Source organism: Mustela lutreola, chromosome 16 (genome assembly GCF_030435805.1).
Source record: "Mustela lutreola isolate mMusLut2 chromosome 16, mMusLut2.pri, whole genome shotgun sequence".
Lineage (NCBI taxonomy): Eukaryota > Metazoa > Chordata > Mammalia > Carnivora > Mustelidae > Mustela > Mustela lutreola.
Window position 1 is genome coordinate 17,588,172 of NC_081305.1, and position 24,390 is coordinate 17,612,561.

The 24,390-nt window shown below is 38.2% G+C and overlaps 1 protein-coding gene across 3 annotated transcripts in view; it reads right to left on the reverse strand.

Annotated features, from left to right (window-relative positions):
- The window catches only part of NFATC3 (nuclear factor of activated T cells 3), a 135,044-nt gene that overhangs the window by 79,142 nt on the left and 31,512 nt on the right, over nt 1-24,390 (reverse strand). For all 3 annotated transcript variants that reach the window (XM_059153035.1, XM_059153036.1, XM_059153037.1), the window contains exons 2-3: nt 9,076-10,213; nt 6,934-7,096 (exon numbers count right to left, since the gene is read on the reverse strand). In XM_059153035.1, coding sequence (XP_059009018.1) covers nt 6,934-7,096; nt 9,076-10,213 — 1,301 coding nt within the window. The remainder of the gene's footprint in view (nt 1-6,933; nt 7,097-9,075; nt 10,214-24,390) is intronic.

Sequence of the window (24,390 nt, forward strand, 5' to 3'; positions counted from 1 at the left end):
TACCTGAGTCAGTTAAAGCGTCCAACTTCAGCTCAGGACGTGATCTCTAGGTCCTGGGATTGAGCCCTACGTTGGGCTCCCTGTTCACTGGGGAAGTATGCTTTTCCCTCTCCCTCCCCCTGCTTGTGCTTTCTCTCTCTGTCAAATAAATAAATAAAATCTTTAAAAAAAAAAAAAAAGGTATAGTATACCTGAAACTAATATAATATTGCATGTTAACTACACTGGAATTAAAATTAAAAAGATATGCAAAAAAAAAAGGAAGAGAAAAAATAACATAGCAACTTTATTCATAATACTCCAAAAGTGAACACAAACCAAATGTCTATGAATAGGATGACAGATAAAGAAATCACAGCAAATTCATGCAATGGAATACTACACAGCAAAGAAAAAGAACACCCTCCCCCGCACCCAATGGATGATTCTCACAGTCATAATGTTGAATAAAAGAAGCCAGACTCACAAAAACAGACACATAGATCAATGGAACAGAATACAGAGCCCAGAAATAGACCCTCAACTCTATGGTCAACTAATCTTCGACAAAGCAGGAAAGAATGTCCAACGGAAAAAAGGCAGTCTCTTCAACAAATAGTGTTGGGGAAATTGGACAGCCACATGCAGAAAAATGAAACTGGACTATTTCCTTACACCACACATGAAAATAGACTCAAAATGGATAAAGGACCTCAATGTGAGAAAGGCATCCATCAAAATCCTTGAGGAGGGGCGCCTGAGTGGCTCAGTTGGTTGGATGACCTTCGGCTCAGGTCATGATCCTGGAGTCCCAGGATCGAGTCCCATATCAGGCTCCCAGCTCCATGGGGAGTCTGCTTCTCCCTCTGACTTTCTCCTTGCTCATGTTCTCTCTCACTGTCTCTCTCTTAAATAAATAAATAAAATCTTAAAAAAAAAAAATCCTTGAGGAGAACACAGGCAGCAATCTCTTCGACCTCAGCCGCAGCAACTTCTTCCTAGGAACATCGCCAAAGGCAAGGGAAGCAAGGGCAAAAATAAACTACCGGGTCTTCATCAAGATCAAAAGCTTTTGCACAGCAAAGGAAACAGTTAATAAAACCAAAAGAAAACTGAGAGAATGGGAGAAGATATTTGCAAATGACATATCAGATAAAGGGCTAGTATGCAAAATCTATAAAGAACTTATCAAACTCAACACCCAAAGAACAAATAATCCAATCAAGAAATGGGCAGAGGACATGAACAGACATTTCTGCAAAGAAGACATCCAGATGGTCAACAGACATATGAAAAAATGCTCCACATCACTTAGCATCAGGGAAATAAAAATCAAAACCACAATGAGATACCACCTCACACCAGTCAGAATGGATAAAATTAACAAGTCAGGGAATGACAGATGCTGGTGAGGATGCAGAGTAAGGGGAATCCTCCTACACTGTTGGTGAGAATGCAAGCTGGTACAGCCACTCTGGGAAACAGTATGGAGGTTCCTCAAAAAGTTGAAAATAGAGCTAGCAATCGCACTACTGGGTATTTACCCTAAAGATACAAAGGTAGTGATCCAAAGGGGGCACGTGCACCCAAATGTTTATAGAAGCAATGTCCACAACAGTCAAACAATGGAAAGAACTTAGATGTCCATCAACAGATGAATAGATAAAGAAGATGTGATGTACTACACACACACACACACACGCACACACACACACACACACACACACACACACACACACTGGAATACTATGCAGCCATCAAAAGAAATGAAATCTTGCCATTTGTGGCAATGTGGCTGGAACTAGAAGGTATTATGCTTAGCGAAGTAAGTCAGTCAGAGAAAGACAATTATCATATAATCTCTTTGATATGAGGAAATTGAGAGGCAACATGGGGGTTTGGGAGGTAGGAAAAGAATAAATGAAACAAGATGGGATCGGGAGGGAGTCAAACCATAAGAGACTCTTAATCTCACAAAACAAACTTAGGGTTGCTGGGGAGGGGTGGGTAGGGAAAGAGTGGTTGGGTTATGGACATTGGGGAGGGTATGTGCTATGGTTAGTGCTGTGAAGTATATAAACCTGGCAATTCAGACCTGTACCCCTGGGGCCAATAATACATTATATGTTAATTAAAAAATTTTTTAAAAAAGCCAGACTGAAAATAGGACATCTTGTATGATACAATTTATATGAAATTCAAGAATTAAAAGACCAATCTATAATGATAAGACGTCAGAAGCAAGATTACCTTTGGCTGGGGGATACAAATTAGGAATGACACAAGGGAATCTTCTGGGTGCTTAAAATATTCCATAAACTGGGGCTCCTGGGTGGGCAGTCAGTTGGGCGTCCTACTCTTGGTTTTGGTTTTGGCTCAGGTTGTAATCTCACGGTGGTGGGACTAAGCCCCAAGTTAGGCTCCACACTCAGTATAAGTCTGCTTAAGACTCTCTTTATGTCTCCCTCTGCCCCTCCCTCCTCAAATAAATCTTTAAAAATATAACATATTCTATATCTTAACCTTTGTGGTATTTTATGGGTGTGTGCATGTGTTAAAAATTCACTGAGCTGTGTATGTTAAGATTTATACTTTAGTGGCAATCTTACACAGCAATAAAATGTCCAAAAAAAAAAAAAAAAGCCAATACACCGCGAAATCAGGGCCCTTTGGTGGGGAGGGTCCTTGAGAACGAAGCACACAACTCTTATGTGAGATGAGTCAGACCAATAAGGAATGACAAATGATGTCTTCCTTTCCTATTACAAAATTCTCAAAACAGCAGAGATATCTACAAAATGTCATTTTAGTTGCCAGAAAAGGGCCTCCTCTGTTAGAAGGAAAAATGAGGTCTCAGAAATAGGCATAAACAAATTAAGTGTCCATACAAAGCACACAACCCTGTGAGTGTGGTACAGTACACAGAATCAGGCATCAGTTTTATTTCCAATTTGCAATGACCGGCTCTGATCATGCAATACTTGTTTTCTTCTGATTATTAGAAAAAGAGAGAACTTCTGGATAAAGACAAAGGAATGTAGTAGTATCACAATCTTCTTCCCCCAATACCTAACAAAATAAACAAAATATATATGTCTGTGGTGATAGCAGGGACAGTCTGAGAAATGCAAAACAGATGATTAAGATTCTGATTTGTGTGGCAGAACTGCTAACTAATCCATACCTTTACCCACCAGGAAGAGTAGTAAGAATAAATAAAATTAATAAGTAAATTAATGGAATAAAAGTCATAAAGTGAGAAAATAAAACAGAAAATGCTAACTAATGCTAACTAATTTACAGCCTTTTATCCCCCATGTTGTTTGAGAACTTTGGTCTATAGCCTGAGGAGATTAGGGTAAACAGGGACAGAATTAGTTAAAGGTTGGCCTTGTTGAGTTTAGCTCAAGAGAGTTAACAGTATTCATGTATGTATTATGGCCCACTCCCATTACCCCAGTATATATCATATTTTCAGGAGCTGTGCTTTTTCCCCTAGCACAGCTGAGACCTGAAAGATCGTAAGCACTCCTGACCTTTTCTGTCTCTGCCAAAGGGCCTGGAGCAGAAGGTAGTATTTTTCATTCTTTTTTTTTTTTTTTTTTTTTTTTTAAAGGTTTTATTTATTTATTTGACAGAGAGAAATCACAAGTAGACGGAGAGGCAGGCAGAGAGAGAGAGAGAGTGGGAAGCGGGCTCCCTGCTGAGCAGAGAGCCCGATGCGGGACTCGATCCCAGGACCCTGAGATCATGACCTGAGCCGAAGGCAGCGGCTTAACCCACTGAGCCACCCAGGCGCCCAGTATTTTTCATTCTTAAGGAAAAATTTTTTCTTGACTTTTTGCAGGGATGGTTACTTACAATTATGATTTACTTTGCTGCAAATTAGTTAAAAATAGAGAGAAAGAGAGAGTGAGATTTAAGCCAGACACAGGAGTTGATCCCACCACCATGAGATCATGACTTGAGCCGAAATCAAGAGTTGGAAACTTAGCCCACTGAGCCACCCAGGTGCCCCAGAGAGAGAACCAGTTTTTAATTAAAGGAATACTGTGGAAACAAATCACTTGGACTTAAAAAAAAAATTTTGTTCATTTAAGCTCTTGAGAATAATTTCTTTCGGGGCACCTGGGTGGCTCAGTGGGTTAAGCCTCTGCCTTTGGCTCAGGTCATGATCCCAGGGTCCTGGGATTGAGCTCTACATCAGGCTCTCTGCTCAGCAGGGAGCCTGCTTCCCCACCCCCTTTCTCTCTGCCTGCCTCTCTACTTGTGATCTCTCTGTCAAATAAATAAATAAATAAAACCTTTAAAAAAATAATTTCTTTCTTGGTAAGAAAAATCAAAGATACAGGAAACGAGGCAAAGAATCATCTCCCTTAATCTAAGTGACATAAACTCTTAGATTAAGGGCGAAATATGACTCTAACAAATAGAAGAATTCCTAAGACAACTGACATAAAGCACTGAATAAATTTAAGATATGCAACATAATGACTTGACTTACATAAATTACAAATTGATTACCACGATAAATTTAGCTACATTCATCACCTGATATAATTACCAAAACTGAGAGAGAGAGAACCAAAAGGTTCTTTTCCTTGTGATAAAAGCTTTCGGATATACTCACAGCAAATTTCAAATATATCATATAGCAGTGTTAACTATAGTCATGTTGTATGCTATATCCTCAGTACTCATTTATACTATAACTGGAAGTCTGTACCTCCTGACCACCTTCAACCAGTTCCGTCACTGATAACCACAAATCTGATTTCTTTATTTTTTAAAAGATTTACTTATTGGGCGCCTGGGTAGCTCAGTGGGTTAAAGCCGCTGCCTTCAGCTTAGGTTATGATCTCAGGGTCCTGGGATCGAGGCCCATGTCGGGCTATCGTCTCAGGAGGGAGTCTGCTTCCACCTCTCTGCCTACTTGTGACTTTTCTCTCTGTCAAATAAATAAATAAATAAAATCTTTTAAAAAATAATAAAAATAAAAAGATTTACTTGTTTATTTGAGAGAGAAAGAAAGAGAGCATGCACATGGGAGGAGAGGGAGAGGGAAAGAATCCCAAGCAGACTCCCTGCCAAGCATGGAGCCCAGCACAGGGCTTGAAATCACGATCCCAAGATTGTGAGTCAAGTCGAAACCAAGAGTCAGATGCTCAATCAACTAAGGCACCCAGGCTCCCCCTGATTTCTTTCTATAACTGACATTTCCTGCTACAAGTCATTTTAACACCCCCCCCCAAAATGTAAAGTTTGTCAAGAACTATGAAATACTGTTTATTTACAGGAAATGACAGTTCATATATCAGGTGATGAATGTAGCTAAATTTATCATGGTAATCAATTTGTAATTTATGTAAGTCAAGTCATTATGCTGCATATCTTAAATTTATTCAGTGCTTTATGTCAGTTGTCTTAGGAATTCTGCCATTTGTTAGAGTCATATTTCGCTCTTAATCTAAGAGTTTATGTCACTTAGATTAAGGGAGATGATTCTTTGCCTCGTTTCCTGTATCTTTGATTTTTCTTACCATTTGTTCTAGCTCACCTCAGATATAATTAATTTCTCCACAATACACAATGCCATTAAGACAAGTTCTGACAAAGAAAATGGGTGACTCAATGTTTTTATACACAGCCATTCTGCTATTTGAGTATTTAAGGCAACAAACATTCTCAAAAATGAAAGAATCCAAGAAACACAGAATCCAAAGCCCTCCTTAAACAAAAACACCTAACAGTGAAATAAGTAAAAATTAGTAGTAACTATTGTATCCAACTAAATATAGGACTAAAGCTAAACAATGGGGAATGACAGGGTATAAGGATGGGAAGATGGCTCTGCATCAGCAGGAAAATAATATAAGCAACAAAATTCAGGAGGTAGTGGGTAGAGGAGAAGTTTAAGACAGACAATCACCTAATCTTTCAAGCAGGGAATCAATTCAAACCATTAAACAATGATTCAGTTTCTCAATAATATTATCTTTGACCTTAGATCTTTTTAGGACCTTTGACCATGAAGAGCAATATCTAAGATTTAGTAGTTCTCAGTTTTACTTCTGTTTCATTTTTAAAATGTTTCATTCAAATAAAATTAAAGTAATAGTCAACTATTATGACTAAAAATTTACATATTAGATATATTTCACACACTCAACTATTATATAATTTTTATGATTTCATGTTAGTTTTATTTTCTAATAAATTCAGATAAAAATTAGTTAAATATTTTAGTCACAAAGATGTTCAGTATAATCTTATCCTTAAAAAATTCACTCTATTTTCTAGCCATCCATTCAGTCTTTCACTAACTATACAGAGAAAATTATCTACAATGTTAATCAAATATTAACAACTACTTATTTCTGGGTTTTTTAAAAAAAGATTTTATTTATTTGATAGAGAGCACAAGCAGGGGGGAGCAGCAGGCAGACAGAGAAGCAGGGAACTTCTCAGCAGAGAGCCAGTGCGAGGCTTGATCCCAGGATCTCAGGATCATGACCTGAACCAAAGACAGACACTTAACCAAGTGAGCCACCCAGTGCCCCATTCTGAGGGGCTTAGATTTGGGGTAATTTATTGCTTTATTCTACTTTTCTGGTATTACTTGGATTTTAAATGGGCATGTATTACACTTAAAAGCTTAATACAGCCGTGATTTTGTTTTTTGTTTTAATGAGAAAAACAACTGTTTGACCACTACAATCTTTCCCCAGAGTTCCCCAGCTAGAGTAAGTTTGCAATCAAAAAACTGTCTTTCAGTACAGAAAACAAAACAAAACACCTCAATGCAGAAGTGCTGCCATTATCCACAAGAACACAAAACCTCAATGGAGGTTTTCAAGCTTTGAGTTTTTTGTCTCTGGGCTCAGTAGTACCTAAATGAGTAGACTTTATCATCAACAGATGTAAGATATCTCCAAAAGAAGCCCCAACTCATACCTTTACAACAGGATGTCCCCCAGTAGATGCTTTTACTGCTCCTCGACTACCTTCAGTTTCATAATGGGCTCGATGGTGAGTTTTAGGTTGCACTTCTATTTTCAGTTCACACTGTCCAAAATGAGTTGGTAAAGGCCAGTCTAGTGGAGGTAATGAAGATGTGCTATAAACAAAAAACACACAAAAAATGCATTTCACCACACTATTCTTGCCACGCAATTATTCAAATAACTTCTTTGCTAGCAACCAACAATTTATTTCTTCCTATGATCGCTGAAGCAGAGTAATGCAAAAGAAAACTTCACTTAATAAGTTATAACGTTAGATATGATGGATACTTAAGAAATCATTCTTGAACTGAAGAATAAAATCAATTTCATTTACTTTTTGGCTTCCTGCATTCTTTTTAAAAGGACAAATTCTAACATTCTATAAAACTATAACTGATTTTTCAACTATGTGTACATAATTACAAAAACAAAATAATGTATGATGTCAATCTATGTGTATATATATCAGTGTCTCTCTAAGGATCCAAAGATCCTTGGATCTCAGTACATAGGTCTCCCTCCCTGATGTGTACCTACAGAAGTTAGTCTATTCTATATGTTGTTTCCCCACTTTTTCCCTATTGCTCTTTTCCCTGTCTCACTGAAATACTGCTTACAGTCAGCAGTATACTGCAATGTGAGGTACAAATTTAAGTTCACTACACACCTGGCTGAAAAACTATAAGGCCTATCACTGCAGCACTCTAAACTTCAATTTTAGAGAAAATGTCACTTGATCAATAAGATAATTTAAACAGCTTAAAGGGATACAAATTCATTCAGACATATTAACACTGAAAATGTGGGATTTAAAAAAGAAATAACTTATATGTCTATTGGTCAAATATTAAAGGACCCAAAACTACAATGATTTATATTAAAAATATCTTTTTAATGACTAGTGAATTTGGACTTCTACCTCTGAAATGCTGTCATTCCCAACATTCATTTCTTTGAATGTCCCCAGCCCAGCTTTACTAACTACTGTGAAATACAAAGGTATGAACTTTTATTAGGCTGAAATTGAGTTTCAATTTCAACTTTCGGCTAGTTTCCATACTGTTTCACAGACTTAGCCAAACCCCTACAAAGATTAAGACAATTTTCAAAAGCAGCTTGTGTAATAGGCTAAAAGGTGTCTTCAATACCGTAATTCCACATTTTATTTTTCTAAAGATTTGGATCCAGAAATAAACATTCATACCAATGAAAAAGCATTAAAAAAAAAGTAAACAAACCTAACTCCACTATGTGCATGATAAAAGTTCTTTTCTAATCAATTATAGACTGGATTGATTCTATAAAATAAAATAGGCTTATGGTAACTGATCAGTTATTTGGAAAATAAAGTTGTTACACTATTCTCTACTCCAGGCCTTAGCTAGACTTAAGATTCAAAAATACATATATGTAAATACAATTACTATATATTATGTTATTTACACATATTGTAAAATTAATATGTAAAAAAAAAAATTTAGAAATGTGTAAGTTAGATTTTTGTTTATTTTTAATTATTTTAGCCTAGGTAGGGTTTTCAAATATAACACAAAATCCAAAAGCCATATGGCAGATGACAAATGAATACATGAAATATTAAAATTCCTCTACACTAATAAAAAATTCACTTATAAAATTAAAAGACAAAATTTAATTAAAATTAAAAGAAAAAAGCTTGCCATTATACAAATTTCACTGGTACATTAAGCTCTTAAAAATATAAGAAGCCTATTCGCAATTAGTTTTATTAGTAATTTAACTCATACTATAATCAACCTTTCACAAGAAGCTTTTTTAGATAAGAAAATTCTTTCTGGGGATTCTTAAATGTAATCTACTATTATTTACAATTCATTATCTACACGCTTTTAAAACGCTAAGTCTAGCCTATCTAAAAGCCCTTTGAAAAATCAATGGAAAATACATGCAGACTTCAATTAATTTGTCCAAAAGACACTGAAACAAAACAAAACAAAAACAAACCGGGGTGGGGTGGGGAATGGTCAAACCATTCCATACAGATAATGTAATTACATGCCACCAATAACCCATAAGCATGAAAAATGACCAGCAGCCATTTCCATCAACTCACCGAAATATTGGGGTATGGCCAGGCTTTGGTTTGTTCCAGGTAAAGGGTGAAGGAACTGAAAGAAATTGGTCACCAGATGAATCTTTCTTTAAAGGATACTGAGATCCAAGGCCATCATCTATTGAAGTCTCCCGGGATGGTGACAAATTCCCTTGGTCATCTGAACAGAGCTCTAATTTTCCTGGTAGTACAGTAGCTTGATCTTCAGAAGTCTTCCTTGTTTTCAGAGGGATATCAGTCTCTACACAGTACTGAAATGGAAAAAGTGCAGGGCCAAGGCCTGATCCACCCTGGACAGAGGCATTAAGCCAGGTATCTTCTGTTACACTTCCCCTGGGGGAGTGACCAGGAGAAGGAACAGGTGAGTGATGGGGTGAAAGGGACCCAGCATAACAAACCTCAGCACTCGAGTGCCGTCGTTTCCCACAGGGGGAAGTAGGCCTTGATGAGGGCCCTGAAGCTGGCCTAGGGCTCAGCCAATTCTCATCAGTGACACTTGATCTAGGAGAGTGGCAAGGAGATTGCCTGGGTGACAAGGAGTGTCCAAGTCCATATTGTTGATGCCAGGAATCTTCTCCAGGGCAGCCTCCGGGCGAGCCACCAGGAGAAGTCAGAGGGGATCCGAGAGTAAATCGGGCAGCAGCTTCATTCAACTCTGAATCCACATCATCATAAATGTGTGAAAGAGATTCACAAGAAGATGCATCTGAGAACCAGCTCCTAGAAGATATACTGCTGGCAGGACTAGGACTAAGGGAAGACTCCCGGTAGGATGGCTCAAGAGGAAGATAGAGATGATCTCTAGAAGGCCTTTCCAAATACTCCCTTTCTGGGTCATTTATATGTAGGTCATCTTCATGAGCATCTACTTCTTGATGACAGTTAGGAGAGATGGATGTAATCTGAATGCTTGGGCACTCAAAAGGTTTGGGACCACCTAATGGGCTGTATTTAGATTCAGGAATCTCACAAGTTCCTTCATAGCTTTTGTGACCTTGGAGCTGAAACGATGGTGACAAAACAGAAGAGTGAGACGGTAATCCATGATGTGGTAAGTTTAAAGTAGATGAGTTTAAAGTAGATGGAGGTGGATCTACATTAAAGATGTAAATGGATGCACAATCATCTGGCTCAAGATCTATGGGGGAAAGAAAAAAAAAAGAAAAGAAAAAAGAAAAAGAAATCAACAAAACAAGAAACTAGAAAATTTAGATGTATAAATTACTAGATGAGAAAGTAAATAATAATTTTGAGAGAAAAAAGTGGACATAAAATGTACATCATTAGCTCTACTAAAGAGTGATGTGTGTGTTTTGTTTATATTCAAATCCCTACTCTGCCAACACCACCGATGTGTGCTTTTAAAAATATATTTTTTTTAACATAATCTCTACACCCAACATGGGACTTCAACTTACAACCCTGAGATCAAGAGTTGCATGCTCTACTGAATGAGTCAGGCGCCCCAACGTGGTTTTTAAAAAAATGTATTTGGTTATTTCTGCAGATATTATTTATATCACATATTTATTTATGTAAGTATATGTGTAATTTCCTCCTTATTTCCACATTTTCTAAAATGAAAATCGAAAAACATCTGAAAATAAATGCTTCTATAAAAGAAATAATCATATACGTAATTCTAAAAAACATTCATGAAATTATAAAATGATACAATCCTATCAATTCAGCCTCATCTGGGGTCTGCAAGTTAAAATGGACTAAGGGATAGAACATTTGAATAGTCTTCGGAATGTTTTTAGTTAATAAGTATACACACTAAGTTTATTAACAAAGACTGCAGACTCAACTCAGGAGACCCAGATTCTAGTCTACCTTTGCCATTAACTGTGAGCTCTTAGTCATATCATTTAACCTCTCCAAGGCCTCAGTTTCCATGTAGTAGTACCAGAACTTTATACATTAAAGAATTTTTTTTTTTAATTTGAGAGAGAACACACACACATGCATGCATGAATAAGGGGAGAAGTAGAGGAGAATCTCACGCAGATTCCCCACTTAGCACTAAGCCTGCAGGACTCAAGCCCAGGATCCTTCCATCATGACCTAAGTCGAAGTCAGATGCTTAACCAACTGAGCCACCCAGGCTCCCCAAGAAATGTTTATGGTTAACAACAGCAGTTTTCTCCTTCAACATCATACCATCAAGAATTCATATCTTTGGACATAGAAGACCAGGTTTATAAGAGCCAAATGATCCCACTGGATCCAATTTACCTCAACTAGAAAATAACTCATTACAGCTTTTAACCTATGATTGATTATTAAAGTAAACCTTGTAAGGGCAGAGCTTTTAAAATGCAACCCTTCCTGGATGGAATATTTACCCCTAAACAACAAGTCCTGCCAAATTACCTACTGAGAGTATTTGCAGCAAAAAGGGTATTTTGCAATTTTACTTTTAGAATGAAGTGATTATTATTCTTTTCACAGAGACAGAAGTTTGAAGCACTAGCACAAGGTGCTGGTTAACACCTTCACTTCCTCCAAAAAGAGATCACTGGGAAACCGAAGACAGAACTGTTCATAGATAGTAGACAGAAGCACAAACCTTTAGCCTCTTCTCAAAAGTACTCAAGGATATCACGTTATTTCAGTACATTAGTACCCCTGGAAAATAACACATCTTTAGACTCCTAGTGCTGCTGCCATTAACCGGCATCCCATAATTTAACTATCTCCGTAAGTCCTAGATTTTTGAACTTTAAAGATGATCTGTGGTTGGTTACCACATTCAGAGTTTTTACATGTATTAAAACAAAAGAAAACAAAAAACCCTGTGTTTAATTAAACCCTGGCTCTGCCATTCCATAGCTGTACAAACTCAGCAGTTTTTCTAAGGCAGTTTTTTTCTTTAAAACCATGAAGAGGTGGGGTACCTGGGTGGCTCAGTGGGTTAAAGCCTCTGCCTTCGGCTCAGGTCATGATCTCAGGGTCCTGGGATCGAGCCCCTTGTCGGGCTCTCTGCTTAGCAGGGAGCCTGCTTCCTCCCTCTCTCTCTGCCTGCCTCTCTGCCTGCTTGTGATCTCTCTTTCTGTCAGATGAATAAACAAAATATTTTTTTGTAAAGAGGTGATCAGGGTATCAATTGATACACCCGTGGCAATTTCAGAACAAGCAACCTAATATAACAATTAATATTTAGCAAGAACTCACTACATGTTAATCACCTTGTCTTTCCCTTTTTAAAATTTAAGGTGGATATATCATACTTTTTTAAAATTCTGAAGTATTTCTTAATAAATTATAACACCCTATTTATTGTTTGTTTGTTTGTTTGACAGGCAGAGATCACAAGTAGGTGGAGAGGCAGGCAGAGAGAGAAGAGGAAGCAGGCTCCCTGCTGCGCAGATTGATGTAGGGCTTGATCCCAGGACCCTGGGATCATGACCTGAGCCGAAGGTAGAGGCTTGAACCCACTGAGCCACCCAGGCACCCCTGTAACACCTTTTTAAGTACACCACTCACTCCACTCTCTCAGCTCCACTTACTGAATCAAGATAAGTAGGAAGATCAGAGCTCCAAAGAAGAAAATCCATATTTGACAGTGACAAAAGCTTTAAAAAATAAACTTTTGGTAAGCATAGCATAAGGTATTGTTTGTATACCCGAAACTAATGTAACATTGTGTGTCAACCATATTCAAAAATTAATTAACTGAACAACAATAATAAGAGGTTTGGGGAAGGGATGCCTGGGTGGCTCAGTTGGTTAAGCCGCAGCCTTCGGCTCAGGGCTCCTTGCTCAGCAGGGAGCCTGCTTCTCTCGCTGCCCTCTGCCTGCCTCTCTGCATGCTTGTGTGTACTCTCTCTCTCTCTGGCAAATAAATTTAAAAAAAAAAAGAGAGAGAGAGATTTGGGGAAAATCGTGAATCACTTGTAAGGGGTATTGGGTTTCTTTTTGACGTGACGGAAAAAAAATTTTTTTTTAAGATTTTATTTATTTATCAGGGAGAGTGGGGGAGAGAGCGAGCACAGGCAGACAGAATGGCAGGCAGAGGCAGAGGGAGAAGCAGGCTCCCTGCTGAGCAAGGAGCCTGATGTGGGACTCGATCCCAGGACCCTGGGTCATGACCTGAGCCGAAGGCAGCTGCTTATTAACCAACTGAGCCACCCAGGCGTCCCCGGAAAAATTTTTTTTTAAAGATTTTATTTATTTACTCGACAGAGTGAGAGAGAGGAGAGAGCACAAGCAGGGGGAGCAGCAGAGGCAGAGGGAGAAACACTCTCTCCACTGAGCAGAGAGCCCAACAAGGCGCTCTGGGATCATGATAAGCCAAAAGCAGACATTTAACTGACTGAATCACTGATGTGCCCTGGAGTAATGAAAATGTTCTAATACTGACTGTGGTGATGGTTACCCTACTCTGTAAATACACTAAAATCAATGAATGGTACACTTTAAATGTGTAAATTGTATGGTATGTGAATTATATCCCAATAAAGCAGTTATGAAAATATAAATCGAAAACATGTTATCTATATTTTATCACAATTAAAAACTTTTTAAAGTTAAAAAGTTGTTTCTTATCTAAGAAGATCATAAACAAATGCTATCACCTAACACTTGACTAATATTTAACATTTTCATGTATGTCTTTGTCTACATGGGTATTTTTTTTTACATAGCTGTGGATTAAAATATTTTGGAGATTTTTTTCCTAACCTTTCATTGAAGTACAAGATACATCACAGAAGTGCAGACATCCTATAGAGCTTGACAAATTGTCACAAAGAGACATACCTTGTAATGGTATCTTTAAAAAAAAAAAAGATTTTATTTCTTTCTTTATTTATTTGAGAGAGAGACAGCATGAACAGGGGCCGGAGGGAGGGGCAGAGGGGGAGGGAGAAGCAGACTCCCCACTGAGCAGGGAGCCCAACATGGCAGGACACTGAGATCATGACCTGAGCTGAAGACAGACACTTAATTGACAGAGCCACTCATGTGTCCCTGTAAAAGCATCCTTTAAAAAAACAAAACAAAACTCAAAAGCCCCCACTTTGTCTTGCTTCCAAGTCGTTACCCACCTCTTAAGAAAGAGTAATCATTATACCGACTTCTAATAGCCTAGATTTGTATAACAAACAACTTGACTATCAGTGGTGTTTTGTTTTTTTTTTTAAGATTTTATTTATTTATTTGACAGAGAGAAATCACAAGTAGGCAGAGAGGCAGGCAGAGAGAGAGAGGAGGAAGCAGGCTCTCTGCCAGAGAGCTCGATGTGGGGCTCAATCCCAGGACCCTAGGATCATGACCTGAGCCAAATGCAGAGGCTCAACCCACTGAGCCACCCAGGCACCCCTTGATTTCCAATGTTTTTTATATTTTATTGAGGCTTATAAAAAGTTGCTAAGTGGGCGCCTGGGTGGCTCAGTGGTTAAGCCGTTGCCTTCGGCTCAGGTCATGATCTCAGGGTCCTGGGATCGAGTCCCGCATCGGGCTCTCTGCTCAGCAGGGAGCCTGCTTCCTCCTCTCTCTCTCTCTGCCTGCCTCTCTGCCTACTTGTGATTTCTCTCTGTCAAATAAATAAATAAATAAATCTTTAAAAAAAAAAAAAAAAGTTGCTAAGTAATTTTCAAGTCCATGTGTTAAAAGGTCAAGAGTCAATGATCATCGCTATTTCCTATCTGTTATTTTGATAAATAATATAGCACTGAACATCTCTATATACACAGCTTTTTCTCTTCTTTTGAATCCCTTTCCAAGAATAAATAAATACCTAAAGGTGGAGTTTCTAGATCACAGGGTACCCATTTTTAGCACATCTACTATGTACAGACATTTGTTTCAAAAGACTTGTTTTAATATGCATCATGTGAAGGACATGAGTATCAGTTTTACTTTAGTTTCTCCAACCAGGATGTTACTTTAATTTTAATGTAATTTAGGAGTAAAAATGGTTCTGTATGAAATATAATGTTTCCAGACTGCAAAAAACAAAATCCAATTAAATGTAGCTGAAGGGAGGGAAGGTATTTTCCAATGTTAACAAGAGGTCCAAAGATAGGGCAATTCCAGAACTGGTTATTTCATCAGTTCAACAAGGTCACTGATACATCAATGTATTTCTATATTACCATTCCACTTTTGGGGTGCTAACTTTGTGTTGTGCACTTTCAACCACATATGTGTATTTTGTCCTAAACCAGAAGCAACATGATCGTTCATTTAAGAAAAAACTTTTTTGAGGATTTTAATTTGTCAAACAGGGAGAGATAAAACGCGAGCACAAACAGGGGATGTGCTGAGGAAGGGGCCAGATGTGGACTCAATCCCTGGATCCTGGGATCATAACCTGAGCCCAAGACAGAAACAACCAACTGAGCCACCCAGGTATCCCTAAAAAAACATTTTTTGAGTAGCTGCTACAGAACAGACATGTTCTAGACACTGAAAACACAAGAGTAAACAAAGTTCCCATCCTCAAAGAGCTTCCATGCCACCATGAAATAAAACGTCTTTAAAAATGGAGTCCAGGTGCGCCTGGGTGGCTCAGTGGGTTAAAGCCTCTGCCTTCAGCTTAAGTCATGATCCCAGGGTCCTGGGAATAAATTTTAAAAATAAAAAATATAAATAAATAAATAAATAAATAAATAAAGCCAAGCGGCCAGCAGGGGGAGCTCTCACACCCTCCAAGTCTTCCTCAATTGCAGCCCAAACAGGAAGAGATGAACAAAGCAAGTGAACACCAGTTTACCACCCCAAGGAAGGAGAAGAGAAGTTTTTCTCCTCCCCCAGGCAACAGCTCAGCCAATGACAGTCTGTCACAACAGCCAAAGAAAAGCCTCTATACTTTGAGCTCCAGTTAACGTCAATGGGCTTTTTGATTAAAACAGCCCAACTCCCCCACTTTCCTCCATAAAAATCCTTTCCATTCCCTTTTCTCAGATTTGCCTATGGTTTTGCTATAGCTTGCTTGTCTCAAATCACAATTTTCTGCTACTCCAAATACTCCCATTTTAGCTGGTAAAATAACTGGCAGCTTTATTTTTAAAGTTAACACCAGTAACATGTCAGGTAGTAATACTTATTGTAAGGAAAAATAGAGGAAGGGGAATAGAAGTGAGAAAAGGACCAAAGTTAATTTAGATAAGGGGTTAAGTAAGAAAAGGATTTTCTCCAGTATCTGAGGAAATACCAAAAGAATAAGAGGAACAGAGCTATACAGAAATCTATGGGGGAAACACTACAGGTGGAGGAAATAGTTGAGTGCAAAGTCCTTAAGACATAGAATTTTGGGGTTTTATGAGAAAAAGCAAGAAGGCCAATGGGTAAAGAACCGAGAGGGCAAAGTCAGGCCTGGGGGTGGAGGGACACTGGCTAGTAAAGTAAGGCTTCACAGACCATTAGAACAACTGATTTTTATTATGAGATGAGAAACCACTGGAGGGTTGTAAGCAAAGGACTGTCATAATCTGATATATAACAATGTGACCTATATTTAAGAGACTATTGAAATAATCTAAGTACAAAATAATGGAGCATAGACCCTGGGTGATGGTAGGTTGTAAAAGTAGAAAAAGTAGTAAGAAGAGAGGTGGAGTGTTTTGTTTGTGAGGTAAAGCTGACAGAACTTGGACTGGATGTGAGAAACACAGGTGAGGCAAGGATGACACCAAGGTTTGGGGCCTGAAAGAGTGTAAGAACAGTGTTTATAATTACTGAAATAAAGGAGAAATTTGGGAGACAGAACATCAAAAATTCTCCTATGGACATACAAAATGTGAGATGCCAACAAGCTTTCCAAGTGGAGATATCAAGTAGATAGTTTTATATAAAATCTCAGGTTTACCACATAGGTTTGGGAGTCATTAATGTACAGATAACATTTAATCCTACTAAGACCAGAACAGAGGGGGCACCTGGGTGGCTCAGTCGGTTAAGCGTCTGCTTTTGGCACAGGTCATGATCCTGGGTCCTGGGATCAAGCCCCACGCCGTCGGCCTCCCTGCTCTGTGGGAAGTCTGCTTCTCCCTGTGACCCTAAACCCCTCATGCTCTCTCTTTCTCTCTGAAATAAATAAAATCTCTAAAAAAAAAAAAAAAAAAGACCAGAACAGAGGACAAGGGAGTAAGTGCAGATGGAGAAGAAAGCATGCAACTGAGGCATAGGAGAGCCCAAAGTTTAGGAATCAGGGAGAGAAAGAAAAATGAGGAAAGAAAAGGGACAGTCACAGAAATAGAAGAAAACCCAAAAAGTGTGACATCTCAGAAACCCAAGTGCTCATTTATTCAACAATTATTTATAATGTCATTACTATTTTCTAGGAACTGTCCCAAATTCTAGGTATATAAGTAGTAAATAAGTAAATATATAAATAGTAAATAAGATATGCATGGTCCCTGGCTTCATGAAGTGTACAGTCTCAGGGGACATTGACAAAAACAAAAATTAAACATTGTAACTACTACTAAATGGCAGATATTTCAGAGACTAAAGAAGCAATCTACTTGACAGAGTGTACAGGGACAGCCTTTTTGAGAAGGTGGCATATAAGCTAAAACCTGAAAGATGAATAGGAACCAGCAAGCAATGAAAAGGAGGCTTAGGTAGAGAAAACAATAGTTCAACACAAGGGTTATAAGCAAACAGTCAGATAAGATTTTGGCTTCTTTAGGAAGTGAAAGGCCCAGTATGTGCCTAGAGCCAACAACAGAAGGGCGAGAACAGAAAAGAAGCAAAAGCTAGAAGGATCATGGTAAGAAGTGTGAATTTTATTCTAAAGATAATGGAAACCATAATAGAGTTTCAAAAGGAGAGTGACATAATCTCTATATTATTTGAAAATAACTTTACCTACTACATATCTAGTACCTAGAAAATCCCTGATGCTTATATGTATTTGTTCAAGTTGTTGTCATAAATGTCTTATAGCACTGCAGAGATATGAATACAAAATTTGGAAGAGTGCTGCTTCATCTTCTTCCCAAGTGTCACCAAAGCCCAAGTGCTAGGAATGATACGAGCAGCTACTACAACCTCTCTATAATAGTTCTAGCTCCAGATTTCCAACTCAACAATTCTCAAATTCATGGTGCCTTCAGAAACTTGACCATCTCAAGACTTATTTGCTCCGTGTCCCTTGAGCCACTAGGAGGTCACACACAGGCATGCAGTAATCTGTAAATGTCTTAAACACCATAGAGCAAGTGTTGGCAAAATATAGCCCGTGGCCAAACCTGGCATCCACCTGTTTCCATACAGCCTACAAGCTAAGAAGAGTTTCAAATGATTGAAAAAAAAAAAAAATCAAGTAATACTGTTACATGGCACAAAATGATGTGAAATTCATATTCTGGTGTTCACAAATAAAGTTTTAATGGAACACATCCATGCTCATTTGTTTGGGTATCATCTATGGTTACTCTCACACAACAAGGGTAGAGCTGAGCAGCTGTGAGAGGTAACTGCTTCCCACTGCTACCTGCTCCACTAACAAACTGCAGTGACACAGTTTTAACTGGACAGCATTCTGAATGCAATGCATATTGACATACTGCGACGTCGTTTTAAACTTACCAGTAAACACCTATCAAATCAAAACAGGACAGAGAAAAGCAGACTTCAAATCTAAGTCACACTTCCAGGGCACCCGGAATGTGGGTTATTCTGCTATCAAATTAAATGGCAAGGTATTATATTTATCATCCAATGACATTATGGCTGTGCTATAAGAATACCCTATACATCAGCAATACCACAGTAAATTCATCACAACAGCTCAACTCACAGGAAAATAAAATTTAGGGAGAAAAAAATCCCAACAACAACAGAATACCTTATCATAGCAGAATTTCTTTACAAAAGGGAAAGAATAAAAATGAGGCTGCAACTGAAGTTAGTTTCTGAATGGCTCATTTGTTAGCCAACCACAGAAAACCATCTTCTAATGGTAATTCATTTAAATTGTTTGATTGCAGCAAGTGAAGAGACTTGCTCAGAGAAAATAAACTTGTATTAGCCTTTCAGCAAGCATGGTTGATTGAAAAATTGAGGACACTGGTAATAATATCAGTAGGCAATTGCGTAACAAGGCAAATGGTTTCAAGTCGTTCTCCTTGGCTCCTGATGTATAAAAAGATGTTACAGGTACAGGTTACGTTCAATTACTATTTAAGGGTAAAAGTGAAATTTAAAGTGACTGAAGAATTAGCTTGTATGAATAGTCTGTATGGAACAACTTTAGGCAAGAATATTTTTTAAAAAGTTGAGAAAACAAGGACGCCTGGGTGGCTTAGTGGTTAAGCGACTGCCTTCAGCTCAGGTCATGATCGCAGAGTCCTGGGATCGAATCCTGCATCAGGCTCCCAACTCCACGGGGAGTCTGCTTTTCCCTCTCACCTTCTCCTCGCTCATGCTCTCTCTCACTGTCTCTCTCTCTAATTAATCAATTAATTAATTAATTAAATTTAAAAAGTTGAGAAAATAAGAGTTTAGTACAATCTTCATGGATGCTACTAAGATGTATTGTAACTGGTACTGGTAAAAATATGAGAATATTATGATAGTAATATTATGAACAACTGTACACTACCAAATTAGACAATCTACAAGAAATGAGCAAATTCTTACAAACATATAAATTACCAAAACTGACTCGGAAGAAATAGGAAAATCTCAACAGACATATATCAAATAAAGAGATTCAATCAGTAGCCAAAAAATCTCCCAACAGAGAAAGTCCAAAACAAAATAGCTTCACTGGTGAATTCTATCAAACACTGAGAGAACATTCCATGAGGCCTTTATTACCCTGATACCAAGCAAGACAAAGATACAAGAATACTACAGATTGGGGCGCCTGGGTGGCTCAGTGGGTTAAACCTCTGCCTTGGGCTCAGGTCATGATCTCAGCGTCCTGGGATGGAGTCCCGCATCAGACTCTCCGCTAAGCAGGGAGCCTGCTTCCCACCCCTCTCTCTGCCTACTTGTGATTTGTCAAGTAAATAAATAAAATCTTAAAAAAAAAAAAAAACACTACAGACTAATATACCTTATGAATATAGACATAAAAATCCTCAACAAAATACTACAAACATTTTTTAAAGATTTTATTTATTGAGAGAGACAGAGAGAGTGACAGACAGCATGAGTGGCAGGGAGAAGGAGAGGCAGCTCAGACTCCTAGATAAATTCTAATATTCTTTTCCATTTCCTATTTTTCTCTTTGCTTAACTCTTTGGAGAATTTCTTCAGCGTGATCTTTCAGTTTTTCTTTGAGTCTGCCATTCATTATTTTAATTTCTAGGAGCTCTTATTTCATCTTTTTTTTTTTTTTTTAAGAGAGCGAGCATGGATGCATGCAGAGGGAAAGAGCCAATGCAGGGCTCAATCTTGATCTCATGACCTTGAGATCGTGACCTGAGCTGAAATCAAGAGCCTAACACTCATCCAAATGAACTACTCAGACACCCTTCATCTTTTTATAAAAGCCCATGTTCTTGTTTCAAGGTTACAATATCTTGTTTTTTTTTCCTGAGGTTACTGAGGTTAGGTTTTGTTTTTATTTTTGAGGTTTCTGCCTTGCTGCATAGTCTTTTCCCTTCACTTCTCTTTTTGTCTTTAAGGTTGAAGCTTTTTTCAGATGTTCAATGATCTGTAGCTATCTGCTTATTTTAAAAAATGAGGCACCAAAGCCTTAATGGCAGTTATGTGATCACAATTGGCACTTGCTAACTTGTAGGCCTAATCGTAGTTTTACTAGGTTACCTTGTTATGTCATAAACTGTAGGTCTTTTCTCTTAGGCTAATCAGACTCGCAAGAGAAGAATCTTTTTTTTTTTTTTTTAAAGATTTTATTTTTTATTTGACAGAGATCACAAGTAGGCAGAGAGGCAAGCAGAGAGGGGGGGGAAAGGATTCGGGGCTCAATCCCAGGACCATGGGATCATGACCTGAGCAGAAGGCAGAGGCTTTAACCCACTGAGCTACCCAGGTTCCCCGAGAAGAATCTCACTATTGTATAAGCCAAGGGAGAGAAGAATATTGGGGGTTTTAATATGCAAGTTTTAAACTTCAATTTCATCAACTCTGTTTTCAGTATGGTTAGCCTGGGGGTTTTTTTGTTGTTTTTTTAAAGATTTTATTTATTTATTTGACAGAGATCACAAGTAGGCAGAGAAGCAGGCAGGCAGGTGCCGGGGCTCCCCGCTGAGCAGAGAGCCCGATGCAGAGCTCGATCCCAGGACCCTAAGACCATGACCTGAGCTGAAGGCAGAGGCTTAATCCACTGAGCCACCCAGGCATCCCGGTTAGCCTGGTTCTTAATAGTCCTGTTTTACCTCTTGAGAAAATCTCCAGTGTTCTGCCTAGAGAGGTGGTCATCCAGTAGTGTGAAGGGAGGCAGTGAGAGAAATTGGGAAGGTCAGTAACTCATTAAACAAACACTGTGCCAATCTTCTTTTCATTTTTACCTTCACCAAAAGTACCTGGTAGTTGATTTCCTAAGTGTCTGGAGTTCTTTGTTGGAAATTAGTTTTCACACTTTTCAGTTGCTTTATCAGTTACCATGTGTTTGCATTGCACCTTCTAAAAGTTCTGTTGTCATGGCTTCATCTTCTGTTCTTTTTGTTCTTGTGAGTTTACACCCTTAAAAAATATCCTTAGGGTACCTGGGTGGTTCAGTCGGTTAAATGTCTGACTTCAGCTCAAGTTATGATCCTGGGGTCCTGGGATCAAGTCCCACATTGGGCTCCTTGCTCACCGGGGAGCCTGCTTCTCCTTCTGCCTCTGCTGCTCCCCCTGCGTATGCACACTCTCTCTCTCTCTCTCTCTCTCTGAAAATAAATTAAAAAAAAAAAAGATTTTTTTTTTAAATGCTTTTAGAGGGGCGCCTGGATGGCTCAGTCGGTTGAGCGACTGCCTTCAGCTCAGGTCATGATCCTGGAGTCCCAAGACAGAGTCCCGCATCAGGCTCCCTGCTTGACAAGAGAGTCTGCCTCTCCCGCTGACCTTTCTCCACTTAATACTCTCTCTCTCTCTCTTTCTCTCTCTTAAATAAATAAATAAAATCTTGAAAAAAAATCCTTTTACAATCATTTAGTGGAGATTCAGTAGGGAATGGGCAAATGTATGTCTTTGGTCCTCTTTCTAGAAGTTCTTTCAATTTGTTTCTGTTTTTACTGAGATAAAATTTACACAACATGCAGTTAACCATTTTAAAGTATATAATTAACTATTTTCAAGTATACAATTAAGGGGTATTTGGTGTATTTACAATGTTGTGCAATTGCCAGCTCTCTTTAGTTTCAAAACTTTTTCACCAGCCCTTAAAAAAACCCATACCCATTAAGAGATCATTTCTCATTTCCTTCTCCCTGCATCCCTGGTTACCTCTAATCTGCTTTCTATCTCTATGATTTGCCTATTCTAGACACATCATCTAAAACGTATCACAGAGTATGTGATCTTTTTTTAATCTGGCCTCTTTCCCTTACTGTAATGTTTCCCACATTAATCAAGGTTGCAACATCTTTGACTACTCTGCTCCTTTTTATGGCTTCCATTGTTTGTATGCACCATAATTTGCTTCCCCATTCATCCACTGATGGACATCTGGATTGTTTCTACCTTTTGGCTATTAATAAATAATGTTGCTATAAACATTTGTGTACAAACGTCTATTAAGACAGTATATTTACATTCTCTTGGGTATGTACCTAGAGGTAGATTTGCGGGGTCTTATGCTAATTCTGTGTTTCACTTTTCTGAGGGACTGTCAAACAGTTTTTCCATAAAACTATACCATTTTACATTGCTATCACTAATATATGAGGGTTCCCATTTCTCCACATCCTTGACACTTACTATTATTTATTTATTTTCTAATCAAAGTGACCCTAGGGTGCCTGAGTGGCTGAGATTGTTAAGCATACGACTCGATTTCAGATCAGATCATGATCTCAGGGTGATGAGACAGAACTCCATGTCTGGCTCTACTCTTTGCAGGGAATCTGCTTGAGAGTCTCTCTCCCTCTCCCTCTGCTCCCTCCCCCAAATAAATAAAATCTTGGGGGAAAAAAATTAAAACCATCGAAGTGGGTATGAAGTGGTATCTCATTGTGGTTCTTATTTACATTCCTTTAATGACCAATGTTGAAGGGCTTTCTTTCTTATTTAAACTTATTTATTTATTTACTTATAAAGTAGGCTCCATGCCCAGAGTGGAGTCCGACATGGGCCTGAACCCACAATCCCGAGATTAACTTAACCAACTGAGCTACCAAAGTGCTCCTCAAATATCTTTTCTTGTGCTTGTTGGCAATTTATCTATCTTCTTTGGAGAAAGGTCTATTCAGTTCCTTCACCCATTTTTAAAATTGGGTCTTTTTGTTTTTGAACTGTAAGAGTTCCTTATATATTTATATATATTTATATATTCTGGATACTCAAACTCATCAGATATATGATTTGCAAATACTTTCTTCTATTTTCTAGGTTGTCCTTTCTTTCTCTCTCAATTTTCAGATCTTTTTTTTTTTTTTTAAGAGAGGAAATCAACTTTCTGAAGGGAAAATGTCATCGTAACACAGAATCATCTGCAGAGGGGTTTGGTGAATGGCATTTTTCAAGAACTATTTTTCAAATTTTTATTCTTGAAGTATGATTGATAAAATATTGTATTAATTTCAGGTGCATAACATAGTGATTCCACAATTCTTTACATTATGTAATGCCTACCACATAAATGTAGTTACCATCTGTCACTAAACAATGTTATTATTATTTGTTAACTGTATTCCTCATGTTGTACTCTTCATCCCTGTGACCTACTTATTTTATAACTGGAAAACTGTACCTCCTTAAACCCCTGCATCTATTTTGCCCATCCCCCCACTGTCTCTCTCTGGCAACCACCAGTTTGTTTTCTGTATTTATGAGTCTGTTTGTTTCTTTGTTTGTTTAGGTTTCACATGAGTGAAATGATTTCACATATGAGTGAAATCATATGCTATTTGTCTTTCTCTTTTTTTTCACTGAGCATACTACCTTCTAGGTCCATGCATGTTGTTATAGGTGGCAAGATTTTATTCTTTTTATTTTTTTAAATATTTTATTTATTTGAGAGAGAGTGAGAGAGAAAGCACAAAAGGAGAGTCAGGGAGAAGCAGACTCCCCACTAAGCAGGAATCTAATGCGGGACTCAATCCCGGGACTCCGGGATCAGGACCGGAGCCAAAGACAGATGCTTACCCAACTGAGCCACCCAGGTGTCCCAAGGTTTCATTCTTTTTTATGGCTGAATAAGGACTTTCCTTATTTTCTTTATAGTATCTTTTGATGCACAAAAGT